General features: G+C 38.9%; 4 protein-coding genes across 4 annotated transcripts; all 4 read left to right on the top strand.

Moving 5' to 3' along the window:
• The first annotated feature begins 2,237 nt into the window (after positions 1-2,237).
• LOC119005795 lies at positions 2,238-4,991 on the top strand. The gene is made up of 6 exons (XM_037073762.1): positions 2,238-2,365; positions 2,464-2,531; positions 2,873-3,167; positions 3,415-3,569; positions 3,655-3,934; positions 4,077-4,991. Exons 1-6 carry the CDS (start codon positions 2,253-2,255, stop codon positions 4,225-4,227), a joined length of 1,062 nt encoding a protein of 353 aa, XP_036929657.1. The 5' UTR covers positions 2,238-2,252; the 3' UTR covers positions 4,228-4,991.
• A 1,968-nt stretch (positions 4,992-6,959) lies between these two features.
• On the top strand, positions 6,960-10,903 carry LOC119005798 (fucolectin-1-like). Its single transcript, XM_037073765.1, has 6 exons — positions 6,960-7,043; positions 7,158-7,225; positions 8,554-8,836; positions 9,307-9,461; positions 10,243-10,522; positions 10,665-10,903. Exons 2-6 carry the CDS (start codon positions 7,162-7,164, stop codon positions 10,813-10,815), a joined length of 933 nt encoding a protein of 310 aa, XP_036929660.1. The 5' UTR covers positions 6,960-7,043; positions 7,158-7,161; the 3' UTR covers positions 10,816-10,903.
• A 2,660-nt stretch (positions 10,904-13,563) lies between these two features.
• Positions 13,564-18,014, top strand: LOC119005797 (fucolectin-1-like). The gene is made up of 6 exons (XM_037073764.1): positions 13,564-13,723; positions 14,247-14,311; positions 14,775-15,060; positions 15,469-15,623; positions 15,949-16,228; positions 17,564-18,014. Exons 2-6 carry the CDS (start codon positions 14,248-14,250, stop codon positions 17,712-17,714), a joined length of 936 nt encoding a protein of 311 aa, XP_036929659.1. The 5' UTR covers positions 13,564-13,723; position 14,247; the 3' UTR covers positions 17,715-18,014.
• A 1,339-nt stretch (positions 18,015-19,353) lies between these two features.
• Positions 19,354-27,247, top strand: LOC119005799 (fucolectin-7-like). The gene is made up of 6 exons (XM_037073766.1): positions 19,354-19,502; positions 22,222-22,286; positions 22,787-23,072; positions 23,691-23,845; positions 24,170-24,449; positions 25,408-27,247. The coding sequence occupies exons 2-6, from the start codon at positions 22,226-22,228 to the stop codon at positions 25,556-25,558; spliced, it is 933 nt and encodes a 310-aa protein (XP_036929661.1). The 5' UTR covers positions 19,354-19,502; positions 22,222-22,225; the 3' UTR covers positions 25,559-27,247.
• The last annotated feature ends 408 nt before the right edge of the window (positions 27,248-27,655 follow it).

Below are 27,655 nucleotides of genomic sequence, written 5' to 3'. Positions count from 1 at the left end.
GAGAAAATGGAAAAAAAATCACGTCATCCTGATGATCTTGCTCACTACCACTTCCTCCTCTCTGACTTCCCCTCAACTGTATCAGCAGCCAGATCTGCGTTCTACCTGTCAATGATCAACTCCTCTGCCTCCAACCCCAGGAAGCTATTCTCCTTGTTCTCGTCCCTCCTCAACTCTCCTACCCCTCCCCTCCCTTCTCCCTCACTGTTTATGACTTTGCAACTTACTTTACCAAGAACGTTAAAGATATCAGCCCCACATTTACTCTATTTACTCTACTATATCCCCTGAGAAAACACCTTCCCCAACCCTCTGATGGCCTTACCTGCTTCAGCTCTCTCTCCTCTGAAGATGTTCACACACCTGTTCCCTTGACCCGATTCCCTCCTCCCTTCTCCAAGATTTCTCACATGACATCGTTCCATTTCTCATCACCCTGATCAGCTCCTTCCTCTTTTCAGGCCTTATTCCAACACCCACGTTGTAACGAGCATCTCAGAATGTCTGACAGACATCTCTGCATGGACAACTGTGCATCGCCTCAAGATCATCCTTAGTAAAACTGAACCCCTTTTCATCCCCCTCGCATGCATCTGTCAGTCACTGTCGAGGACGTCTTTCCTCACAAAGGACGCAACGCAACCCCTGGTCCAAGCACAGGTCATCTCCCACCTGGACTACTCCAACTCGCCCTTGGTTGGACTCCAAGCCTCTGCGACAAAATAAAGACCTCCACTGGCTTCCTGTTGCGGCCCGCAACCGATTCAAGACGATTGTACTGGCCTTCAAGGCCATCAACAGAACTGCAAACTCCCAACCAATGTCAGGAAACCAGAGTCTCTCACCATCTTCCGCAAAAGACTCAAGACTCACTTGACTCAAAAAAAAAAAAAAAAAATGTACATGAACTTGTAAAAGAAAGGCACTTGAATCAATGCTCAGAGGACATGAAAACTGTTTCTATTTTTTCTTTCTTACTTTATCGATGGTAATATGTTGTGGATTCTTTCTTGTGACCGATGAAATTATTGTAAGTTGCTTTGGATAAAAGACTCTGCTAAATGCCCTCAACATGAATAAAAAATCAAGTTAAAGTGCACGGAATTTAATGTAATCAATCTAACCTTTAATATAAACTATTTCTCATTAAGTACATGTATTTAAACTTAAAATAAAGTATCATTGCAGCATTTAAGCTGGTATTGCAGTCTCAACATTTTCATTGAGAGCAATGCATCTCACCTGTCAATCAAACACCTGCCCATCAGTGAGAGCTGGGCTTGATTATCAACAATATGACATTTAACAAAAACATTTAATTTGTGCTTATTGGAGAGATTTTGATATGTTTTGTCTTGTTTTGGGTTTAATGTGTTAACAGAAACATGAAGATGTGAAGACATTCAAAAGAATAAACACACATAATACAATAGATCACAGATTATATCAACACTCCTTTAATTTGACCCTATTAAAGTATTTAGTGACACAAAGGACGATTCCTAAAATAACAACTGCACACTTTACATACTATATTGTTTTACTTTTCAGCATCAACACTCATGAGAATGCAAAGTGTAAAACATTATCTACTCAAATTGGCACCTGGCAGCATATCAGCAATACTGCAATACACTACTTTAATTGATTTATCTCTTTGTTTATCTGACCAGGAAGTCCAAAGGCATTTCTACAGAAATTGATTATGAACAACAACTGCACGTGCCACAGGCCAGAAGGTGAAGCAAGTTTACACCCTCTCCTCTTCTGTCTTTGTTTATCTGACCAGGAAGTAAAGCTGCATTTCTATGGAAATTTATAACCAACAGCAAGTGCACGTGACACAGTTGACATAATTTAGCTTATTCAGTGATGATGATTTTGAAAACACATATATAAAGCAGCTGGATATTCCTTTACTTAAAGTACTACTACATATTTGATTAACTTCACACTTTCTCAGGGGAATTCATTTCTGTGTACTGTGTTGTTTGCTTCCACATGTGTTGTTCTGTGTCCTGTCATCAGGGTTGTATGTTTTGATCTTTTAACAAGCACACTACAATTCATGTTTAGTTGTTGATGTCTTGGATACAGAGCCAGCACCAGACAAAATCAAAGAAACAATTTTTATAACATCTTATAAGTTGCTGAACCCTGACCTGCCATAGAGCTGTAATGAGTCTTATCTAAAAAAACAAACAAAAACAGTCAGCTGTTGTAAATCATCGATAACAACACCTACATGTGCCATGATAAGATCCACACATAAATATCCCCCATGTGGTCCACATCAAATCACACCCATCAACACAGCAGAAACCTCAGCTTCTCAACTTCTTCTGAGTTTGTCTTTCCAGACCAGGTATGTGGTTTTATTTGAACAGTCATGTTTAATATTAAATATACAGTGTGGATATTATTTATTACTTATTATCTGACTTGTTTTTCCATCTCAACCAGAACAATGAAACCCAGTTCAGTTCTGATTTTGCAGCTGCTGCTGGGGACATGCTGGGCGAGCACCTATCGTAAGTATGATCTGACTGAAGCTGTGAGCTTCGTTAGGAAATATTAAAGAAATGTTGTACTGAGTAGATGTGTTTACAGTTTTAGCTCAAGGTCAACTTTGTAAGAAAGTTGATTTTTGATTCTCATTCCAAACCAAATCCTATGTGTCAGTATTTGGCAGGTTGGTAATGAAACTCAAAAATCCATTTTGTTACTAAGCTGACCTTTAAGAGCTGTATGCTTCTCCTTCAGCTTCAACCCCAAACTCAACAATTCCTTGTAGGATCACTATGTGTTTACTAAGATGGTCAGGTTCAGGTATAATACAAACCAAAAATGATCATATGTATTTCTTTGACAGAAAATGTGGCTTTGCGTGGCAAAGCAACTCAGTCACAACGCTACAGCGGAGAGTTTGCAGTTTTTGGAGCTGCCTACAATGCTATAGATGGAAACCGTGAATCTGATTATCATGCCGGATCATGCACCCATACTAACGCACAGACCAACCCCTGGTGGAGAGTGGACCTGCTGGAGTCCTACATCATCACCTCCATCACCATCACCAACAGAGGAGACTGCTGTGCAGAAAGAATCAACGGAGCAGAGATTCACATCGGCAACTCTTTAAAAGACAATGGTGCCTCAAACCGAGTGTAAGAGAATGTGACTTATTAGTAAACAATGCATCTCATCATATGTTCTACTAGCTTAAAGACGATCCTACAGAGATGTGCGATACCACTGATTTCCTTTATATGTGACTAAATGACTGAAGCTTTTAATGTGATGACGTGCAGTTTGTTGGTAGTGCTGGTATTATTTCTTTACATTGCTTTGTACCCTCAAATACTGCAGTATTGAACAAATTCGTCCATTGTTTTCTCTCTCTCTCTATCCTAGGGTTGCTGTAATTTCCAATATCCCAGCAGGCAGATCATTGAAAATCACTCTAAGCAGTCGTGTGGAGGGACGTTATGTGATTGTGTCTTTGCCTGGTTCAGGAAGGGTCCTTACGCTCTGCGAAGTGGAAGTCTATGGTTACCGTGCCCCAACTGGTGAGAATTAAATTAAAAGACTGGGGACCCTTTGCATCAATGAAAACTCTCAGTGCTGATGTATGAAATTGTGCCCTTTGTGCAGGAGACAACCTGGCACTCCAAGGAAAAGCCACGCAGTCCACACTTCATTCTACAGGCATTGCAAATAATGCCATCGATGGGAATCGGGCCAGCGCCTGGAGTCAGGGTTCGTGTACTCACACAGGCCACAACTTCAACGCCTGGTGGAGGCTGGACTTGGGCAAAACACACAAAGTGTTTTCTGTCAGCGTCACCAACCGCCAAGAATCCCCCCAAAGACTTAATGGAGCTGAGATCCGGATTGGAGATTCTCTTGACAACAACGGCATCAACAATCCCAGGTAGTTTACAGTTAACTTGCTCATGATAATTCAACTATAATTTAAAGGCGTTATTGATAACATTCAGTCACTAAATGTGGCATTCCATCTGCCTTTACCTGACTATATGATGAGTTAATAGAGTGATTTCTTCTCCTGCCAGGTGTGCGTTGATCTCAAGCATCCCTGGAGGTTTGACCCAAAACTTCCAGTGTGGCGGGATGGACGGCCGCTATGTGACCATAGTCATCCCTGGAAGAACTGAGTACCTGAGCCTGTGTGAGGTGGAGGTCTACGGCTCCAGACTGGATTAGGTCTGAGGAAGTTCATAATTCATAACAATGATGTTTATCTGATGTTCGTGTACAGGCTCATGTTCGTGAGCATCAATTTTTTATAACAATGACAGTTTATATTGCAGATGTTTAGCTTTAGCCTCACGTAAATTCAGGCGTATCATCTTCCTTAATATTAATGTTGATAAATGTTGATTCTGTGTAAGATGATAAAAGTCGTCACTGAACGGCAAATAACAGGTTTGCCTGGACAGTTGGAATATCATCATCATTATTGGTTTTCCAGGTCGCAAAAAAAGTGTGAATAAAAATTAGATTTGAGTGTGAAAAAAATGATTTTAGAAATTTGATATTCATCATGTCTTGTTATCGATCACGAATACCTGTCATTCGAGAAGCATTCTCACTATTGTTTCAATGGAAAACCAGATATTGTTTATATATGGAGAGAATGGCACATGTTAGATGATCTTCCTTTTCTTTATGTCACATGTCAAAATATCTAAATGTGTAATGTATGTATATATGTATACGTACAAAGCTATGTAAAATATGTGTTACAAGGCTTAGTAATATGTTTTTAGGTACCAATATGTGTTTTTCATTTAATCTACATGACTATAATGTTGTGACGGTGTGTGTGTGTGTGAGTATTTCTGTTGTTGTGAGATGTTTCTCTCTCTCTTACATTCCATTATCATCACTCTGTAACTTTATGGGTAAAGATTGAATTATATTGATACTGCAGAGTACCAATTCACAATAAATCAAACTTGGCTAAACTTTGTATACTTCATCTTTGCAGTATAGACGGGAAGAGAAAGAGCGAGACGTCAGCCCTTTAACAAGTCAGGGCAACATGTCTAGTATGAGTAAAAACACCTGGTCAAAAATGAAATATAAAAGCTGAAGTGTGTCCAGTCTTTGACAGCCAAGTTTACCACAGCTTAATGTTGGCACGCCTGCAGTCAGTGAACGGCTCCTTAAGTGGGCGTTAAACCCCTTTAGAAATGGAGAAACCTTAAATGGGCCATAGTCAAGTCACTGAAAGCCCTGAGATCCCAGTTTCTCTTTTGAAAAGCTGTTCTTGATGTCCCTTTTCAAGCTACAAACTTCACTGTAGCTGCTATGGTAAAAGCTTTCAAACGAACACCGTCTGAAGTTGGTGTACAACGTCTTTTAAAAAAATATTTGAAATTTCGGGGCTGTGGCGGACTTTAATTGTATGGGGCCATTTTCCTTTTTTCATGTTTTAAAACAAGTCCCCATCTGCTTCAGCTGTTCAGGAAAATGCTGCAGCGCTGTTTTGTTGTGAAGTTCCAGAAATGTTTTGTGGACTATGAAACTTCACCTGACAGTCCATCTGCATGACAAATGACTGAATTTTCATTTCTGGAAGAGAGTCCATTAGTCTATACCAATGTTTCGTACTTAATAAGTTGATCACATGAGTTGCATGTAAAATCCTATACATAGATATGTTGTGGAATAAAAAGTAAAATATTTCCGACTATCAATTGGCATGGCAAAAACTTTTACTTTAACAATGGAAGTACAAGTACCTTAGTCACTTTATTACTATGATGTGTATTGTGTGATGTTTGTCTTCCTCATTGATAACTATTTGGATGCTGAGTACAGATTATCATGTCAGGTTTGTTGAAATTAACAGTACTATAAAACCAGTTGGTAAAAAGTTATCTCCCTAAATTGTTCTGCTGTTGTTGATATTAATATTTTATAAACAGTACAGAGTGTATTTACTGCTTGCTAACAATGAAGAGTTTGATATTCAGAGAAATATGCTTATTCTTATATGTTGTTTCTAATGAGTCAGGTAAAACCGAGAGGTCATTCGATTAGCTTCACTTTGTGTGACTCTTACCATCAGTGATGGAATATAACATATATTCAAGTACTGCACTTTAGTACAATTTTGAAGTACTTGTACTTTACTTGACCGTTTCCATTTTATACTGCGTTATACTTCCGCTTCACTACATTGGGAAAATATTGTACATTTCATTGAAATAATTTTCTGAATTGAGCAGATTACAGCTTCAGAGCCAAAGCATCAAATATTTGAATTTACTTATCTTAATATCAATTGGACTGGGAAAAAAAAACCACGTTGTGGCAAATTTTAAAAAGAGAGAAAGGCTGACTTTTGACCATTTGAGGGGTCACAAGAATAAATAATGAATAACCTGCATTGTCCCTGAAAACAAAAACAACAAATAAATCTTTGGTTTTCTGTTTTCTGAAGCCGTTAGACAAAAATGTGCATAACTCAATTCCTCTCTGAGCGTAAAAATCAGATGTTGGGCCAGAAAATTCTATCCAAGCATACGGAAAACAACAAAATGCAGAATTCCTCTTTGTATTAAGTTTTTTTAACCTCTTGGTGCCAGAATGCTGCTCTTGCATTCTTGCATCTATGCTTTATCTTTCACACGTGTTGTCCCGTCCCCTGTTGTTGCTCACACAACAATGAATCCTTGTCAGATGGCCTTGTTAATGTGGCAATAAAGTACCGACTGTTTGACTGCAGTTTCAAAGCTCACAGTTCAGTTCGAGTTTAGAAGCTATGATATAGATTAACACCGGGACACGAGTAGAATGAAATGTGCTGGAGGAGGAAACATCAAATGCTGCTTGACCTGACTGGATATGAGCCTTATAAGGGAAAAGATGAGGTCAAATGTGGTAAATCATCAACAAACGACAGAACATTAGATGATAACGTACACATAAATATCCCCGTGTGTTTCACATCAAATCACATTCATCACCACGTAAACTCCATATCGTCTAAGCTTATCCTTCAAGTCAGGGTATGTGCTTGTCTGCTTGCTGTACAATGACATTTAACACTGTTATTACAGTTCTAATGCGTCTAATTTGTTCAGTTAACATCTGTTAATGACTTTCTTTTCCATCTGAACCAGAACAATGAAACACAGTTCAGTTCTGCTTTTGCAGCTGCTTCTGGGGACTTGCTCGGTGAACGCCTATCGTAAGTATGATGTGACTGTATCTGTGATTTCTTTCTTAAACTTACACAAGTGTGATGTAGAAACTCTAGGGCATGTATGCTGTTAAAGAGCTTTTAGTCAAGTATGAGTATTGGGCATGAAATGTTTTAGACACAAGTTCTGGATGCTTCAGCGAGGCAGAACGAGTGAATGCAGGGCTCTGGTGTGCAACTATTTTGGTCACACAAAATTCTGTCAAATGTGAGTAAACAGCGTTTCTTTGGTCGAACTGGTGCGCCTGAGATTTAGCAGGTTACGTTTTAAACAAGTGACATTATTGCAAATCACATGTCATTTAAATGAAGAAAAACATGCATTCCTGGCTTTATTCCTGTTTAAAATCATTTACATAATGTGTGAAGTTTAAATGTATCATTGTGATCATCTAAAATGAGTGCTGGTGCACTCAACTGAAAAAAAATAAAATAAAAATGAAAATATGCATTATTATTCAAAGCGGATGTCTGGAAGGGATTTGCTCTTACAGTAAATAATTCTGGTTCGATCAAATGGAGAAATAATAGGAAAAAAAATGTGGAGTGATAATAAATATTAAAGTTGCTTGAGTGAACTGAGTAGATTTATTTCCACAATTATCTAAGAACAGCAGACATCTGCATGGTCTTCAATTTCAACTGCTAACCCAAAAATTCACTGTAAGGTCATCACATGATTGGTCAAAATCAAAAAAGTTGTTTTTGCAATTCAGTCAAGGAGATCAACCTGTTTTGCAGTATGGCCGTCATTGTGCAGTGTGTGTGTGTGTGTGTGTGTGTTTGTATTGCTATACTTGTGTGGACTAACCCTTAACATCCCACCTTTCTTGTGAGGACATTTTACTTATGAGGGCATTTTGCCTGATCCTCACAAAGAAAAAGAAAATGCTAGAAGAAACTCTGTGTGAGAGAGAGAGCGCGTGTCTTGGAGTGCTGAAGTGGAGTGGGGAGGAGTAAATTTAATACGTGTGTGTATGTACAGCTTTATTGTTTGAGCTTAGTAGAGTTAGTAGAGACCAAAACAGAGCTTAAAGACTTGGACTCAGATTCAAAAACGCCAAACTCCAAATGAATGCTAAAGGTGCTCTGCAACTGCTGGAAACTGTTTTCTAACAGTTTGTCATATCAACTTGAAAGATGGTGTGTCCACATGTTGCTTGTGCTGCCACCAAAGTAGCCAAAAAAACAAACAACAACAACAAAAAAAAATCAGATGTCGCAGGTTTGATAATTCAGCAACTTTTCTGCCTCGTACATTTAGAGGTATTTCAACTGTCTAATTATATCTGATGTATCTTTAACTTTCTTCATAGCAAATGTGGCATTGCGTGGAAAAGCAAGTCAGTCGTCCAGAGGACACCCAATTGGATCTGCCAGCAATGCCATAGATGGACACCGTGAATCTAATTATCATGCTGGATCATGCACCCATACTGCTGAAGAGACCAACCCCTGGTGGAGAGTGGACCTGCTGGAGTCCTACATCGTCACCTCCATCATCATCACCAACAGAGGAGACTGCTGTGCAGAAAGGATCAATGGAGCAGAGATTCACATCGGCAACTCTTTACAAGACGATGGTGTCACAAACCCAGTGTAAGAGAATGTGACTGATGACTTGTTAGTAAACATATTAGCATATCTGTGATTGGTTGCATATGTGTTTAGTTAATTGCGTGAGTGACGGTTGTCAAGGGAGCTGATTGGTTCTTGCCTTGAAGTCAGAAGTTTTAAGGCCAGCGATTCCCATTTTAAAATACTTTGCTGCTGGTGATGTTTGAGAGATGGTCGGAGGAGAGTCTAATTTTCATGTTGCTGCAGGCCCCCCACCTCTCCACCCTGATCACGATGCATCATATCATATACTCTATTAGCTTAAAGACGACCCTACATAGATGTGCCATACCACTGATTTCCTTTATATGCGACTGAATGACTGATGTTTTTATTTAATGACACATGGAGTTAGTTGGTAGTGTTGGTATTATTTCTTTACATTGCTTTATACCTTCAAATACTGCAGTATTGAATAAATTCATCCACTGTTTCCTCTCTCTCTCTCTCAGGGTTGCTGTAATTCCCCATATCCCAGCAGGCAGATCATTGAAAATCACTTTAACCAGTCGTGTTGAGGGACGTTACGTGATTGTGTCTTTGCCTGGTTCAAGAAAGGTCCTTATGCTCTGCGAAGTGGAAGTCTATGGCTACCGTGCCCCAACTGGTGAGAACAAAATATTAGGCCAAAGCCAAGATGTGGTTTTCTCAGTGATGCCACAGCCTCATTTTCCAAACAGCTGTGGTCACCCCAAAGGTTTGATCACATGAAGAAAATGATCAAAATGCACTTCCTGAAGCTAATATATCCCTTTGCAAAGTGTATGTTTTTGTTGGGGGGATAAGAGCACTGAAGTCTCTTTTTGTGTTGAGTGTTGCTCGCAGTACTGACTGTTTTTTTTTTTTTTTTTAAATGGCAGCTGCCTGCACAGTATCCTTAGATCAACCAATTCACATACTTACGTCACTCATAGTTCATCTGGTGCTGAGAAAGTATTCTAAAGTTATTCTAACGTTGGACCTAAAAAAAAATCCATCAAAATGGAGTTCTAAGAACTACGATGGTTCAGAGCTCCTGTGGTGCGAATACAATAGAAGGGGGGGCGTTCCTGGAATTGTGAAAAGCTCCCTCCGGTCTGAAAACGTCAAATAACAACTCCACTTTCTTCTCACTACTGGAAAAAGGGCAACAATGTATTGTCCCTCCAGAAAGTTGTGATCACCAATCCCTTACAATTCTGCACAAACATTTGACTGTTTTTCAGCTGAAACCTGACATGTAAAAAATTGACATGTCATCATAATTATGCAATTTTGGAAAAAAGCTGAATATTTTTCATGGGTACAGCCTAAACAACATCACAATTACAAGAAAAATACAAGTTCAGTACACTTTGCATCAATGAAAACTCTCAGTGCTGATGTTTGAAATTGTGCCCTTTGTGCAGGAGACAACCTGGCACTCCAAGGAAAAGCCACGCAGTCCACACTTCATTCTACAGGCATTGCAAATAATGCCATCGATGGGAATCGGGCCAGCGCCTGGAGTCAGGGTTCGTGTACTCACACAGGCCACAACTTCAACGCCTGGTGGAGGCTGGACTTGGGCAAAACACACAAAGTGTTTTCTGTCAGCGTCACCAACCGCCAAGAATCCCCCCAAAGACTTAATGGAGCTGAGATCCGGATTGGAGATTCTCTTGACAACAACGGCATCAACAATCCCAGGTAGTTTACAGTTAAATTGCTCATGATAATTCAACTATAATTAAAAGGCGTTATTGATAACATTCAGTCACTAAATGTGGCATTCCATCTGCCTTTACCTGACCATTTGATGAGTTAATAGAGTGATTTCTTCTCCTGCCAGGTGTGCGTTGATCTCAAGCATCCCTGGAGGTTTGACCCAAAACTTCCAGTGTGGCGGGATGGACGGCCGCTATGTGACCATAGTCATCCCTGGAAGAGCTGAGTACCTGATCCTGTGTGAGGTGGAGGTCTATGGCTCCAGACTGGATTAGGTCTGAGGAAGTTCACAATTCATAACAATGATGTTTATCTGATGTTCGTGTACAGGCTCATGTTCATGAGCATCACTTTTTTTTTTTTCATAACAATGACATTTTATATTTCAAATGTTAGCTGATAAACAGATTCACGTCACATGGATTCATGCATCCCTCCTGTACAGTATCTCCAACCCTCACGTAAATTAAGGCTCATTATCTTCCTGAATATTAAAGTTGATAAATGTTGATTCTGTGTAAGATGATAAAAGTCGTCACTGAACAGCAAATAACAGGTTTGACTGGACAGTTGGAATATCATCATCGTTATTGGTTTTCCAGGTCACAAAAAAAGTGTGAATAAAAATTATATTTGAGTGTGAAAAAAAATACTTTAGAAGCAAGAAGTTTGACATTCAAATGTTATTATGTCATGTTATTGATCACAAACAGCTTTCAATCGAGAAGAATATTGTTTATATATGGAGAGAATGGCACATGTTAGATGATCTCTCCTTTTCTTTATGTCGCATGTCAAAATATCTGTGTTACAAGGCTTAGAAAGATGTTTTTATGTATCAATGTGTGCATTTCATTAAACTTACATGACCACAATGTTGTGATGGTATATGTGTGTGTGAGTATTTCTGTTGTTGTGAGATGTTTCTCTCTCTTACATTCCATTATCATCACTGTAACTTTATGGATAAATATTGAATTATATTCTTCATCTTCATGGTTCTCATTCTTTTCCACCTTTGACATTTTATAACTACCTACCTTAGTTCCATGTTCTTCTTTTTATCTCAAGCTTGCTGTACATTTTCACGGAATAACAGATGATGTTTTCCTGAGATAACTGAACATGAGAGAACTACTTCATAAAATTCCTGAATGTGGACCTTAACAGACACACATTGCTCTGTGTAGCAAATCATATGAACTTTTTATGAACTTTTGCCATTAAAGGGTCTGACATTTTCATCCTAAATCAGCTGCTGCACTTGTCAAGATGCCACATATGCTGGAAATAAAATGCTGATCAAATAAATCACATAACACTACATACATTACAATACAAAACATTACGATATGAGGGACAACCTTTTGTTTTTTCGTTGTGATAGTGGATTTATTTATCTTTATCTCAGGATAAGAACTTTTTAATTCCGTGATAATGACATAAATAACTTGTTATCTCAAAATAAATAAATAAATTAACTCATATCGGGAAAACAGAGAAAATAACATATTCGACCCATGACCATTTAGGGCTTCCATAGTTCTGGGGTTTAGTCCTGGGCACTAAACTGCAAACTGTGGTCTGCTTGTTAAAACAATGTTAGCGACACCTCAAATATAGCTCTGGCCAACCACCACTCAGTGCACAATATACTGAACATTAGACTGCTTTGTTTTTTTTCCCACCTCCACAGCATAAAGTGAACTGTTTGCTTCGGAAAGTTACTGTAATGGTCAGACACAGCCCTCAACTTCTGACGCCAGAAAGCTGTGGGGCTTTCCGGAGCTATTTGACCATCTCACATGTTCTTTCGAGGGAGTAAACTAGCTGTAGTTTGTATGTTACCTTGTAGGTAAACCAACCAACAACCAAAAATCTGGACATGTGTGAAAACATAACCCTCTTGGCAGAGGCAATAATAATACTCTAATAATTACCTGCTGAGTGAGTTATCGCTTCCTCTTTACCAAAGTTACATTCACACATCCTGTCCTATAATGGCTCATAAAAAGAGGAATATATGAACATGTATTCAATGCCAGAACATCTTAATATTCATACAGATAGTGAAACATTTGTAGAGAGAAGGGTGTGTCTGTGGGTTATTAGAGAGAGAAAATAGAGAAGTGGAGCATTTGAAATGTGGAAACACCAAAAATTCAAGTGAATCTGACAAGAAACAAGTTTGTACGTGTTGCGTCAAGTTTTTTCCTGTCCATTTGGTAACTTTCCATGGAACAAGGTCAGAATTATGATAACTCACTGGATGAACGGTGGTGCAATGCAGTTTTATTGTCGAGGACGGCCACCATTTGTACCAACAACTGCACATCTGCTCAAAGCACTTAGAGAAATGCTGTGGTTAAAGGGACAGTTCACCCTAAACTCAAAAGTACATGCTTGTGGTGCTATTTATCTTTCTAGATTGCTTTGGTGTGAGTTACTGAGTTTTCAGCAATCTTCACTGTAGCCGTTAAGTTAAAAGTGTTAGGAAGTGACTCATCTGAAGTGGGTGCACAAGCTCACAACCGTCTTTTCAAACATATATTGGATTTCGGTCTTCTGGAGACTTGGATTGAGCCGGACAAGCTGTTCAGAGCCGTGTTACTCGAGTCCCTATCAACTTCAGTTGTTTTGGAGAAGTCGGCAATGTTGTTTTATTGTGAAGCTCCAGAAATGTTTTGCGGGCTACGAAACGTCAAACAACTTTAATCTGGCATGGATAATGACATTGCATGAACAGATCATCCAGTCTGTGTGTATCTTACTTTCTGAGTTGAGCACATGTATTGTATGTACAATCGTAAAGAGACAAATAAAGTGCAGAGAAAAGTAAAATATTTCCAGCTGAGATGTTAAACAGCACTGCAAACACAACACAAACACCTTAGTCATTAGTCTTTATCATGACGATTTTATCAAGTTAATTTAGACAGTTTATTTTGTAATGTCTGTCTTACTTCTTGGCAGCTACTTGGAAAACCTCCCAAATCTGATTCACAAGAAGGGAAGTGAGTAAACCATTGCGATGTCAAAGGACAGTGCTGAGGATGAAAGTGAAAAGATGATTGGTTCATCTGCTGTAGAGTGAAGAAAGAGATTTACGTAAAGAGCACAAAGTGTTGATGTTTTTAGGGGTTTGGAAGCTTTTTTTCACTGAATCATCAGAATCAACTCCAGGTAACACATTTAAGTTCTCTTTTGCATCAGACTGCCTTAGTACATCAATTTGTCTGTGAAACCAAACATTTCTTTACATTTTGTTTAGGTTTCTTCTCCCATTTCTGTTCTGTAACAACTCTGTACCCTATTTAGGTTTAGGCTGATAACACCACTTTGTGAGAGTTTGGAATTCACAACAATTTGGCTTTAAATACCTGTTTTGGACACCACAATCACAGATGAGATGATCTAATTTCCTGAGAATAAAGCCACAAAATCCACTGGAAATGTCTCAACAGAAATGAACTGCAGTTGCCCATTTGGCTGTAATTACACCACCATCGTCCCCTCAACCTACCGATCTACACTAATAACTGTCAACCTTGGGTGAATCTGTATTATTTGGAAGTGTTATGTGCTAACATTATATCCTGCTAACTGGGCTGAGATTCTAATGACATACATTTCAACAGTAAAAAGGAAAAGGAAGTGTACATTTTTCAGATATGGTCTATTAATGACTCTTATTTGTCTCATCCAGAATGATGAATTTCAGTGTTTTCATGGTGCTGCTCCTCCTGGGGACATGCTCAGCTGGAAAATATCGTGAGTATGATCTGAGAGTATGTGACATCATTAAATGCAGTCACGTGCATTTCTAAACAACTTTCTGGCTGTTTAATTTTTTGATGTTATGTATATTATAAATCTGGAGTTGTAGTGCAAAGAATCAGCGAAGCAAAGCAAATGTGAACACCAGCTCACATCAACTACAGTCAACATCAGCAGGGAAATAAAGTATAAAGAGGAAGGGAAATTCTCCAGACTTCTTTATAAAATCTATTAATATTGTGAGTTGTTGAGTTTGGAGAAACTTAAAGCGAAACTCTCGCCAAAATGCAACCGAGGCTTTTTTTGTGAATGTATATGAGTCAAACCTTCGCGTAAAAGCATAATTACGTCATTCACTAGGTTGCATTGATGACACACCATCTGTTATTAATTATTAATTATTAATTATTAGGGTGCAATAAACATGTTAAGTATTTGTTATGTATCTCATTCATAGAAAATGTGGCCTTGCGCGGAGTGGCGACCCAATCGGCACGTTACGGAAATGATTTTGGGGCGGCCTACAATGCAATCGATGGAAACCGTGAATCTGATAACCGTGCTGGATCGTGCTCACACACGACTGAAATGAGAAACCCCTGGTGGAGAGTGGACCTGCTGGAGTCCTACATCATCACCTCCATCACCATCGTCAACAGAGACGACTGCTGTAAAGAACGGATCAATGGACTGGAAGTCCACATAGGCAACTCTGTGGAAAGGGATGGTTTTGAAAACCCAGTGTGAGTTAATATGAAAGTTACATTTTTCCGCATGTTCTCCAAACTTTTGAACCCTGTAACACCTCATAAAATATTAGGCTCTCCATGTACCACCTTTATGATCAACATTAAAGTACAGTAGCATAGCTTGACTTATTGTTTAGCCTTATTGGCTTGGATTCTTTTGAACCATTTATTTTATCAACTTTTTTGTTATCACAGTTTGAATTCAGCTCATAACTAATCATGTGTGATGTGTATGAATGTGACTAAGCATCAGGCTGAAGCACAATATTACAGGAAAGAAAACTAATTCTAAATTACATCTCAGTAACACATTTGTTTATTTAATCCTTACCTTACCTTTTAACAGAAGTGAACAGAAATGTGATTCACGTGCTGCTTTCTCTGTCTTTCTCTCTCTGTTAGGGTTGCAAGGATTGCTGACATCGGTAGAGCTAAAATGTTCAGTCAGACTTTCACTGATTGGGCGGAGGGACGTTACGTGACTTTGGTTATACCTGGTTCAAGAAGGATCATTACAGTCTGTGAAGTGGAAATCTATGGGTACCGTTCCCCAACCGGTGAGAATTTGAGCTATAACATGAATGTGAACGGTAGCAGTAACTGTCATCTCATCGATAAAGTGTGGTACAAACCAAAATGAAAATCATATCGTAGTTTTTCACGTTAAATCGTTCTTAGAAGCTACATTTGCAATGAAATAAACTTAAGAAAGAATTGCGTCCTGTATCCTGAATTATGACAACAAATTAAATCAGAGTCACAGAAAAAATGTGACTAAACATTCCAAAAATAAAGATCTAGTAGTGCATTTAATGAATATGTTGTGATTTTGCTTTCAGCTTTTAATGGTCATTTTTGTGTTTTTTTTTTTCCCTCTCGCAGGAGAGAACCTGGCCCTCCAGGGAAAAGCCACACAGTCGTCATTGTTTCAATTTGGCTTTGCGAATAACGCCATCGACTCAAGTCAGAACAGCGAGTGGGGGGACGACTCCTGCAGTCACACGAGCAACGACGTCGGCCCCTGGTGGCGACTGGATCTGCGCAAATCTTATAAAGTGTTTTCCGTGAAGATAACCAACATGAAATCAAACCCAGAACGCCTCAATGGAGCCGAGATCCGAATTGGAGATTCCATTGACAACAATGGCAACAACAACACCATGTAGGTTACAGCACAAGCACTCTTATCAGTATGTTTAGCCAGCAGATGATAAAATGGTAAACTATCCTGGTAAAACAGTTTCTTTCTGGTTAATCGTTTGCAAGACTGGTCCTGGAGCACACAGCCTTTTGAACTTCAGCATTTAAGTATGCCGACTTTCACATTTTACCCAAAGCAGCACCGTGTCATAAAGGCTGTTCACATTTGGCATTACCATTCGTCTCCATTGATGCAATTACAAGTGAACAGCTTCAAGCCCTTCGTACCACTCCCAGTGTTAAATGCGCCTTGACGTGCGTTTTTAGCGTGATTACTTGTGATCGGATCTCACTTTCCCACTCTATGTGCAAATTAACACCTAAATCACTGGAGCACACACAAAGACAGAAAATAGAAGAAAGAAATATCTTTATGTAAAACAGTTGCTGAATTCTCAAGTTGGCCCAAATATTCAAGAATTTGTCGTAGACAGCTTTTCACAAAGTCTGTACAGTTTCTCCGAATGCAACCAGTCTCAAAATTGAGCATTTTTTAAAAGGAGTCTGGGGACCTTCTCCTTGGGCATCAAAGACGGAGCCTTTATCAGTTACTGTTTATCAAATTTGTAAAATCTGACATGTTAACTGTCAAAAGGTTATATTATTTAGCAAATTTGTTGTAAATGGTGCAATCAGTCAAACAGCTGTTGGGAAGTACAACACAGACACAGAAGCAGGCAGGCCATAAAGGAAATGATGTAATGTATAAGATTAAATGGGAGAAGTTAGCAGCAATGCAGTGCCAAAAATAACATTTAATAATACTATATTATATAGCATTATATCATTATATTGCAATTTTACAAATGGAGAATTTCATCAGCAATTTCAAGTGACTATTATTAGGATTAATAATTCTGAATTATTGTGCATAAATATTGCAATAAAGCCGGCCTCACACGGGGCACCATTGTTGGTGTTCATGGTAGGGCAGGTGTGGTTATTATAAATTAATAATTATTGGTAGTAATTATTAAAAGTAAAGTGATGATCAAATCATTAAAACTGTGACAATCAGGCGCCACCTACTGGATATTAATGTCGGTGCTTTTTCCTTTGATTACTGAGCTTTGTTAGTGGAAGGAGGCTGCTGCAGGTCGCTCTGCAGTCAGAACCATGTGGTGAAGGTCCAAACACTATCATCTACTGGGCATTGAAAAATTGAGAAAATAGATCGTTATTTAACAGATCATGACATTATATTTTGACCAGATTGCCTACCCATAGTCTGAAGTATGATTTTATAACCGCCTCATGACCTTTTTTTATTCAAGTGATCTCTGCTTTTGTCTGCCAGGTGTGATGTGATCCAAAGTATTGAAGCAGGAGCTACCGCTGAATTCCAGTGTCCTGGCCTGGACGGGCGCTACGTTAACATCGTCATCCCAGGAAGAGAAGAGTTCCTGAGTCTGTGTGAGGTGGAGGTGTACGGCTCGAGGCTGGATTAGGTCTGAAGACCTTTGAAATGCTGAACAGTAACAGTTTGCTGTTAAATGTACTCATACTTTCTGGAATCGCAGCTTGAGATTCAATATTGTCAGAAGAAACATGTCTGCAGCAAGTGAATGTATCTCTTCATCTGACAGTGATTGTATTGTGGGCTGACATGTTTTTTTACATTTTTTATAAAACCTTTTTAATGCTGTTGTTTACTTGTATTTTGAAACATTAAACCACTGAGGTTTCACTATAAGGATAAAACTCTGAATGTCATCACTACTGAAATACAATTAAATCATTAAAAATCACTTTTTCTTTTCCATTGTATTGTTATTGGTCTGAATCAAAATGTTTTTTTTTCAAATTCAAAGTTTAAACAGTACGTTTGGTTTAACGGTGGTTTCATCGAGGCACATGGGGTCTTGGAGATACTTTTGTGGCGAAACTAACTCAGGGTCAGTTTTGAGTCTTTTGCCAGATGTTTGCGGACAGTTTTTTGGAACGCAAATGTGTCGCAACTGTGCAAGATGCAGTAAGAACACTTTACAGGTGTGAAGTTGAGATCGGAATGAAGACTGAGTTTTGAATATGTGTGTACAGAAAACATGAACACGTTGATAGTACCGTGGCTGGTAAAACCCAACTGCTGAGTTTTTATTCTAAAAACTGTTCCAATGGATACGAGCAACTTGTTGAAGATCACATAATTGTCTTGGCATAATAACCGTCTACAGTGAAGCTATTTTGAATGGAAGTTGGTTTACTACAAGTTTTCAGATTCCTCATTACTTCCATATTCAAAATTTTAGAAGAAATAAGGGAATTATCGCCTAAATATGCATTTGGTTGGCTACATCTGTGATGTGACCCCCTCAAGTCTTTCCTTTGATTCAACATGTCTTGTCATGATTTGAGGTGTTTTTGCACCCTAGTGGCCAAAAATGGGTTAATCCAGCATAAGGTCAGAAAAAAACTATTGGCACACGAGCTGCCAGTCGTCAAGAATAAAGCCTCCACATGGCATCCTAGTACATCAAGACAGCCAATATAGACAATAATAGCCACCATGATGTGATGTGGTTGGATATTTTCCTCCAATTAATGTGTTGAAATTATGATCCTAATTTTATTTGAACAGATATTATTTACATCTTTTAAAAGCTGTTATCTCAGCTAAAATAAAAGCGTCTGTCTGAAGTGGGCGCACAAGCGCAAACGCCTTTCCAAAAATATTTGGGATCTCTTACATCTTGCTGTTTTTGGGTTGTTTTTGTTTTTTTTAGTCCCTATCAGCTTCAGTTGTTTAGGAGAATGCTGCAACGCTGTTTTGTTGTGAAGCTTTAGAAATGTTTTGTGGACTACAAAACATCATCCACAACGGATAATGACTGAATTTTCAATTTTGGGTGAATGATCCTTTATAATAATGTATCAGACTTAATACACTGATGTAGTGGAGTTTAAAGTAAATTATTTCCCACAGAGATTAAATGTTAAATAGCTCCGCAAACACGACACAAACGCCTAGTGAAGTAGTCAAGTGAATGTAGAAAGTGTATTGTGTAATATTTGTCTTGGAAGCCTCTTGGATAACCTCCAAAATCTGATTCACAAGAAGGGAAGTGAGCAAATCATTGTGATGTCGCAGGACAGTGCTGAAGATGATAACGAGAAGATGATTGGTTCAGCTGCTGTAGAGTGAAGAAAGAGATTTACGTAAAGAGCACAAAGTGTTGATGTTTTTAGGGGTTTGGAAGCTTTTTTCATTGACTCATCAGACTCTGTGAGGACTCCAGGTAACACTTTTAATTTCTCCGTTGCATCATGTCGTCTTCGTACATCAGTTTATTTATCTTCTTCTTCCCTTGTTCTGCTTTTCACTGAGAATATTTTGCTTTACCAGATTTTTTATACAGGAAGTAGATGCAATGTAATGCACCTCTGCAGAAAAAAAAGTAAATGATCTTCATTTGAAATACTCCACCTAATTTTGAAATGTAACTACGACTGAGGACTTAAGTTTGAAAACTATATAGCTGATTTTCTCATGCAGACAGGTCTTTTTTTTAGATAAGAATAGATTTCAATGTCTTGTCTTTTTTTCTTTCCACAAGTTTTAGAATGTCTTTATGTCCATGAATACATATTATCTATGATATTTATTATCATGATTACACTCTCAATTATTCTCTTGCTCCAACTTGCTTGTGTGCACGAAGTCATTCCTGTATGGGGAGATACCGATTATAAAATAAGTCTCTACATCAGTGATTCAATGCACTTCTGTCAGGAAGTACTTGTTCCGGTTCTACTGCTGTAGATCTTGATCTAAGATTTTTCTGCTGACTGTTTGAGCAGTAGAAATAGAGCAACATATACAAATAGCTCAGATGTGCAGGTCAGATCTGTGGGTCTGAAGTAAAGAAGCAAACACACAAACAATTACAATTACATAACAGACATATCTTACATAATCTTTCTTTGTTTTCCACAGGTGGGAAAATAATTCAACCACATTTACAACGCTGGGAAATAAATTGTGATCACATCTACAATAGCTTTACTATTTGCAATTTTCATATCAGGACTGTCAATAATTTTAATGTAGTTAACAATTTTACGGCTTCTATGCATTTTCTAAGCATTTTCATAAACATATGGGGATTGTGACCAGTAGTTTCCCCAGTAAACACAATACACTCGTCGGCTGCTGCAGTCCTCCCTGACCAGCCAGCTGCAGATTTTCTTGGTTAATACTGCTCATCTCACGCTGGCTTGCCGAGAGTATCTAGTGTTTCACCTGACCATTTGATGAGTTAGCAGAGTAATTTCTTATTCTGCTGGATGTGCTGTGATGTATAAACCTGGAAGTTTCACCCAAATCCTCCAGTGAAATGGGATGGACCTTTCTGATTAAATTAATTGACTGTATTGTTTTGATAAAACTGGAGAGAACTGGATGTGTTTAAGGGTTATCAGAGAGATGAAAACAGAGAAGTGGAGCATTTGAAATGTGGAAATCCCCCAATAGTGAATCTGGCCGAAAACAGAGAAGTTTACGGGAGTGTGTGCATTGCGTAAGATAAAAAATTAAAACTAAGCATTTTCAGGATTGACAGTTACTGTGTTTTTTTCATGTGTTTCCTGTCTATTTGGTAACTTTCCTTTGAAAATGTCAGCATTATGATCATTCAGTGGACGTACAGCAGTGCGCTGCAATTTTAATGTCAAGGGTGGCCATAATTTACACAATATCTGCATATCTGCTCAAAAGCTCACAGAGAAAGTCTGGCACTGTTTTCTATTTAAATCACATGGAGGTTAAATCAGGGTACATGCAGGAATCCTGAAATTAAATCTAGTAACTTCTGAGACATATTTTAAAACCCTTTTCAGACATCATAAGACCTCATCATAAGACCACTTTGAGTTCTAACGGGTTATATCATCAACACAATTTAACGCACATTTACTACATATTGATTGTTAGATAGTACAACGAAACAGTGACTAATCCAATGCAAGGTTTATTAGACAGAAACCATTAGAAACCAGTATCTGTCTGTCTTCTTCTCTCTTGTGCTGCTCTTCACTGTACATATGTGAATACACTAAATATTCTATATACTGTATTTACCATCCATCCATCATCTGTACACATTATATGTACGCCGCTTAATCCTCTGCAGGGTCGCGGGGGGAGCCTATCCCAGCTGACTTAGGGCGAAGGCAGGGGACACCCTGGACAGGTCGCCAGTCCATCGCAGGGCCACACATAGAGACGAACACTCTCACACACTCTCATTCACACCTACGGACAATTTAGAATGATCAATTAACCTCAGTATGTTTTTGGACTGTGGGAGGAAGCCGGAGTACCCGGTGAAAACCCACGCTTGCACAGGGAGAACATACAAACTCCACACAGAAAGATCCCAGGCGTCCCAACCGGGACGCGAACCGGCGATCTTCTAGCTGTGAGGCAGCAGTGCTAGCCACTGGGCCACTGTGCAGCCCTACTGTATTTACCGCTGCAGAAAAAGGAAGTAAATAATAGCCATAATAGTTTGAATTTTAAGCCTTACTGAAGACTTACTAACTTTGAAAACTAAATGCTATAAAAACTAACATTTCTTTACAGCTTGTTTAAGTTTAATTTTCTATTTTCTATCATGATTTGGCAAGAGTTAGGGAGGCATGACAGCTTGTCTTCAAATACCTGTTTTGGTCGCCACCATCACAGATGAGATGATCCGATTTCCTGTGTATGTAGCCACAAAAACTACTGGAAATGTCCCAACAGAGATGGGCTGATTTGTTTGTTGGCTGTAATGACGCCACCATCGTCCCCTCCACCTCGTCTGGGTATATCTGTATTACGTAGAAATGTTAAGTGCGAACATTATATCCTGCTGATTGGGCTGAGATTCTAATGACATACATTTCAACCGTATAAAAAAAAGGAAGTGTATATTTTTCAGATATGGTCTATTAATAACTCTTTGTCTCATCCAGAACAATGAATTTCAGCGTTTTTGTGGTGCTGCTCCTCCTGGAGACGTGCTCAGCTGGAAAATATCGTAAGTATATCTGAGAGTATGTGACGTCTTCACCGTAAAACAGAACTAAATGCATTTCTAAATAATATCTGACATGTATTATTTATCTGGAATTGTAGTGCAAAGAGTCAAGTTATTTTCTTTCACAGCAATACACAGAACCAAATCAAGTAATACTGGGTAGAAAAACCTCTATAACTCCCCTGATAAATGCACAGAACTTTTGATATGGTTTTAGTTTGATGGAATGTGTGACATTCATGTTATTTGTATTAATTGCAAAGCAAAGCAAACCTGAACACCAGCTTAATGAAGGTCAAAGCAGTCGACATCAGCAGGGAGATAAAGAGGAAGAGAAATTCCCCAGACTTCTTTATAAAATCTCTTAATATTGTGAGTTAAGTAACACTAGGCATCACGATTAAACAGCGCTTCTCTATCATGTGGATGAATTGACTGCTGCAGCTCAGACCGTGTGACAAATAAAGATTATAAGTATCTCTTATGTATCTTATTCATAGAAAATGTGGCTTTGCGTGGAAAAGCAACCCAATCAGCGCGTTATGGAGACGCATTTGGGGCGGCCTACAATGCTATCGATGGAAACCATGAATCTAATTATGGTTCTGGATCGTGCTCACACACGACTGAAATGAAAAACCCCTGGTGGAGAGTGGACCTGCTGGAGTCCTACATCATCACCTCCATCACCATCGTCAACAGAGACGACTGCTGTCCAGAAAGGATCAATGGACTGGAAGTCCACATAGGCAACTCTGTGGAAAGGGATGGTTTTGAAAACCCAGTGTGAGTTGTTATGAAAAATAACAAAAGTGTTTTTAGCATTTTCTAAAATCTTTTGTTTGTCAAGAGCATCTTGCTCATTTTTCCCTCCTTCCTGCTTCTTATTCATCAATAGAGATTCTCATTGGAACAGTTAAAGTATTTTAAGAGAAAGAAAACTATAGTATAATTACTGTAGAATAATTAATAAAGTAATATTATTATTTAAAAAAAATGAATTCTGCAGTGTTTTGATATTATGAAAACATCTTTAAGTGCACAGTTTTAAACAGATGGTAAAACCATTTTTCAAATTATTTGTGGAAACAGCATAAAAGCTTCAAGTCTCTGGGTTTGTGGCCTTAACAGTGCAAATAACTGATTCACCGTCCTCAACAGAATGTCGCGTTGTTCATGTCATACATCTAGATAAAGTTAGTATTTCTGAAACAATGTTCTCAAACTGTGGTATGATAACCACTGGTGACACGTACGCTGCCTCTAGTGGTACCTGCAGGAATCCCAGATAGGTTCTTGAAAAATTATTAAAAAAAAAAAAAACAACTCGACAAGCCTGTTTCTTTAATCCTCATGTTACCAATTAACAGAAGGCTGCTTTCTCTGTCTTTCTCTCTCTGTTAGGGTTGCAACGATTGCTGACATCGGTAGAGCTAAAACGTTCAGTCAGACTTTCACTGATCGGGTGGAGGGACGTTACGTGACTTTGGTTATACCTGGTTCAAGAAGGATCATTACAGTCTGTGAAGTGGAAATCTATGGGTACCGTTCCCCAACCGGTGAGAATTTGAGCTATAACATGAATGTGAACAGTAGCAATAACTGTCATCTCATCTATGAAATGTGGTATAAACCAAAATGAAAATCATACCGTTCTTAGAAGCTACATTTGCATTAAACAAACTTCAATAAGAATTGTGTCCTGCATCCTGAATTATGAGTACAAATTAAATAAAAGACTCACAGGAATAATTTAACTAAATATTCCAAAAATAAAGATCTAGTAGAGCATTTACTTAAACTATGAATATGTTGCTTTCATATATGTCCAGCTTTAATGGTAATTTTTGTGTGTTTTTTTTTTTTTTTTTGTTTCCTGGCAGGAGAGAACCTGGCCCTCCAGGGAAAAGCCACACAGTCGTCGTTGTTTGAATTTGGCTTTGCGAATAACGCCATAGACTTAAGTCAGAACAACAAGTGGGGGGACGGCTCCTGCAGTCACACGAGCAACGACGTCGGCCCCTGGTGGCGACTGGATCTGCGCAAATCCTATAAAGTGTTTACCGTGAAGATAACCAACATGAAATCAAACCCAGAACGCCTCAATGGAGCCGAGATCCGAATTGGAGATTCTCTTGACAACAATGGCAACAGCAACGCCAGGTAAGTTACAGCACGACCGCTCCTATCAGTATTTTTAGTCATGCCAGCAGATGGTAAAATGGTAAACTATTTTGGTAAAACCATTTATTTCTGGTTAATCGTTTGCAATACTGGTCCTGGAGCAACACTAAATATGATGCTGCTGAAATAAGACCAACACAGACTTTTAAACTTCAGCATTTAACCATACTGACATTTGTATTTTACCCATAGCAGCACTGTGTCAAAAAGGCTGTTCACATTCAGCATTACCATTCGTCTTCAGTGATGCAATTACATGGTTATATACACCTACGTCACTGGAGCACACACAAATAAAGAAATATCTTTACGTATAATAGTTGCTGAATTCACAACTGATAGAATGATGTAGTGAGTTTGATGACAATCTGGAAGAACTACTTCGTGTGGCTTTTCTTTGGGTGATGTATTGTATAAGATTAAACGGGAGCTGTTAGCAGCAATGCTAAGATTAGATAAAATACATTTTTAATGCTATATTATATTGTCATTTTGCAAATGGAGAAATTCATCAGCCATTTCAAGTCTGACTAGTATTGGGATTATTAATTCTGAATCATTGTGTGTAAATAATGCAATAAAGCTTAAGATCGCCTCACACGGGGCCCCACTGTTAGTGTCGACTGTAGGGCAGGTGTGGTTATTAGAAATGAAAAAATATTTATATTAATTATTAAAACGGTGACGATCAGGCGCCACCTACTGCACATACTGGTGTACTTTCCGTTGCTTACCAGGCATTGTTAGTGTCAGGAGGCCACAGCTGAGCTTTGGTCTACATGCAGGTCGCTTCACTGTCAGAAACATGTGGTGAGGGTCCCAACACTGTCACCTACTGGGCTTTTAAAAATTGAGAAAAAACATTGTGATTAAATAGATCATGATATTGTATTTTGACCAGATTGCCCACCCCTACTCTTTATTATCTATCTGCCAGGTGTACTGTGATCCAAAGTATTGAAGCAGGAGCTACCGCTGAATTCCAGTGTCCTGGCCTGGACGGGCGCTACGTTAACATCGTCATCCCGGGAAGAGAAGAGTTCCTGAGTCTGTGTGAGGTGGAGGTGTACGGCTCGAGGCTGGATTAGGTCTGAAGACCTTTGAAATGCTGAACAGTAACAGTTTGCTGTTAAATGTACTCATACCTACTGGAATCACAGCTTGAGATTCAATATTGTCAGAAGAAACATGTGTGCAGCAAGTGAATGTATCTCTTCATCTGATAGTGATTAGTAGTAGTAGATAGTGATAGTGCATTATGGGGTTACACGTTATGGACACTATATACATGGACACATATTATGGATTTTTTATGAAACATTTCTAATGCTGTCCTTTACTCTTATTTTGAAACATTAAACTTCTGAGGTATTTTCACTATCTGCTCTGAATGTCATAAATGCTGAAATACGATTAAATCATTAAAAAGTCAATTTTCTTTTTCTTTTTCTTTTTTTTTTCTCCAAATCTTAGGTTTAACACATTGCAACTGAACATGCATTTAGTTTAACAGTGGTGTCAATGTGGTCTGGTAGATTCTTTTGTGGTGAAACTGGCTTCCTGTTGGGGCCCGCATCCGATTCAAGACGATGGTGCTGGCCTTCAAGGTCGTCAATAGCGCTTTGCTCTTCTACATCAGCTGGCCGGCTGGTACCTCCAATCACTGAGAGCCACCAAAACCCGCTCAGCAAAGTCGTGACTCTTCTGTTTTGGCTCCTCAGTGATGGAATGAACTCCCAACCAATGTCAGGACAGCAGAATCACTCTCCATCTTCCACAAAACACTCAAGACTCATCTGTTCAGACTTCACCTCGACCCCACATAGCGTGACAACAGGTGTGACGTTGAGGTCAGAACGAAGATTGAGTTTGAAGATCTGTGTACTGAGAACATCAACATGTTGATGGCATGATTTCTGAGTTGTTCATAAAACTGTTTCAATGGATATTGTCCGCTTTTTGACAATTACATAATTGTCCTTTTACCACAGTGAAGTTATGTTTGCTTGAATGCAATTATTTGAGTGGAAGTTGGTCTAAAAACCAGGCTAGTTATCAGTTTGTAACAATACCACGTGATTTGTGAACCTCCTCATTGCCACGGTACTCCCTGATGACAATACACTGCCCAGAAGTACGATGCACCCTGACACAAAGGTTCAAGGCATTGATCTAGTTTTCAAATCCTCCACATCCCAATCAGATCCAACATTTGTGGGACATGCTTGAACAACTCTGATTTATGGGGGCCTCACCCTGCAACCCACAGGACTGGCCACCAACGCCCTGGTTCCAGACTACATCACATACCCAGAGGTCATGTTTTGTTGCCTCAATAGGTCAGAGCAAAGTCTGGTCCAAGGTGTGGCCTGCATGGATCAGACGTCTTGCTACACATCCCAGGGACAGTCAATTGGATTGCGATCTTGCATCCACATGACAATGGTCAACATGAATATGTTTCTTCACCAAATAATTAAGTGATTTCTGCTTACACTACCAGGTGCGGTCTGATCACAAGGATCCCAGCAGGCACCACTGCTGAGTTCCAAACTGGGTCTTGAACTCCCGCCACTGTGTTAACGTCAGCCGACAACAATCTGCAGTTACCGTGTGTGAAATTAGCTAAGCTATATATCAGCTATATTAAGGATTTGATACACGCTTTGATGTCCAATGCTGTTTTGAAATGTCTTTTTAATACTGAACTTGAAATTGTGCTGCTGCATATTATGTTATCCTTGCTGAAGTAAAAATAAATAATTACAAAAGCCTTACATGTTGGTCTGGATCATACTTGATAACAAAAGAAATGCCTTTTCTCAAGCACTGCTAGCTGCCAGCTTATACACTGTCTTGCTAAATGTTGTGACTTTTGAACCCCAATACATTTTTTTTTAATCTTTTTAACCTTTTAAATGTGTCGGAGTTGGGTGCAAAGGCAGGGACTGTTTTGCTCATACTAAATAAAAGGCAGAGGTGTAGTGTTGCATCTAAGCCATTTCAAGGCATGACGAACATTTTTGTCATGAGGAAAACTCTTTAAAGACAACTTTAGTCACTTCAAAGGGGTGCCGAGTATCAAATCTCGTGACTTTTTGGGCAGACCTTAATTTAACCAAATCCAACCTACACACTCTTTACCAGCAGGTCTGTAGTATAACGTAAGCTGACATTGAACAAAT

The sequence above is a fragment of the Acanthopagrus latus genome, chromosome 17 (assembly GCF_904848185.1).
Source record: "Acanthopagrus latus isolate v.2019 chromosome 17, fAcaLat1.1, whole genome shotgun sequence".
In the NCBI taxonomy this organism is placed as follows: Eukaryota; Metazoa; Chordata; class Actinopteri; order Spariformes; family Sparidae; genus Acanthopagrus; species Acanthopagrus latus.
Note: the sequence above shows the minus strand (reverse complement) of the source record. Positions and strands in the feature narration are given on the sequence as shown.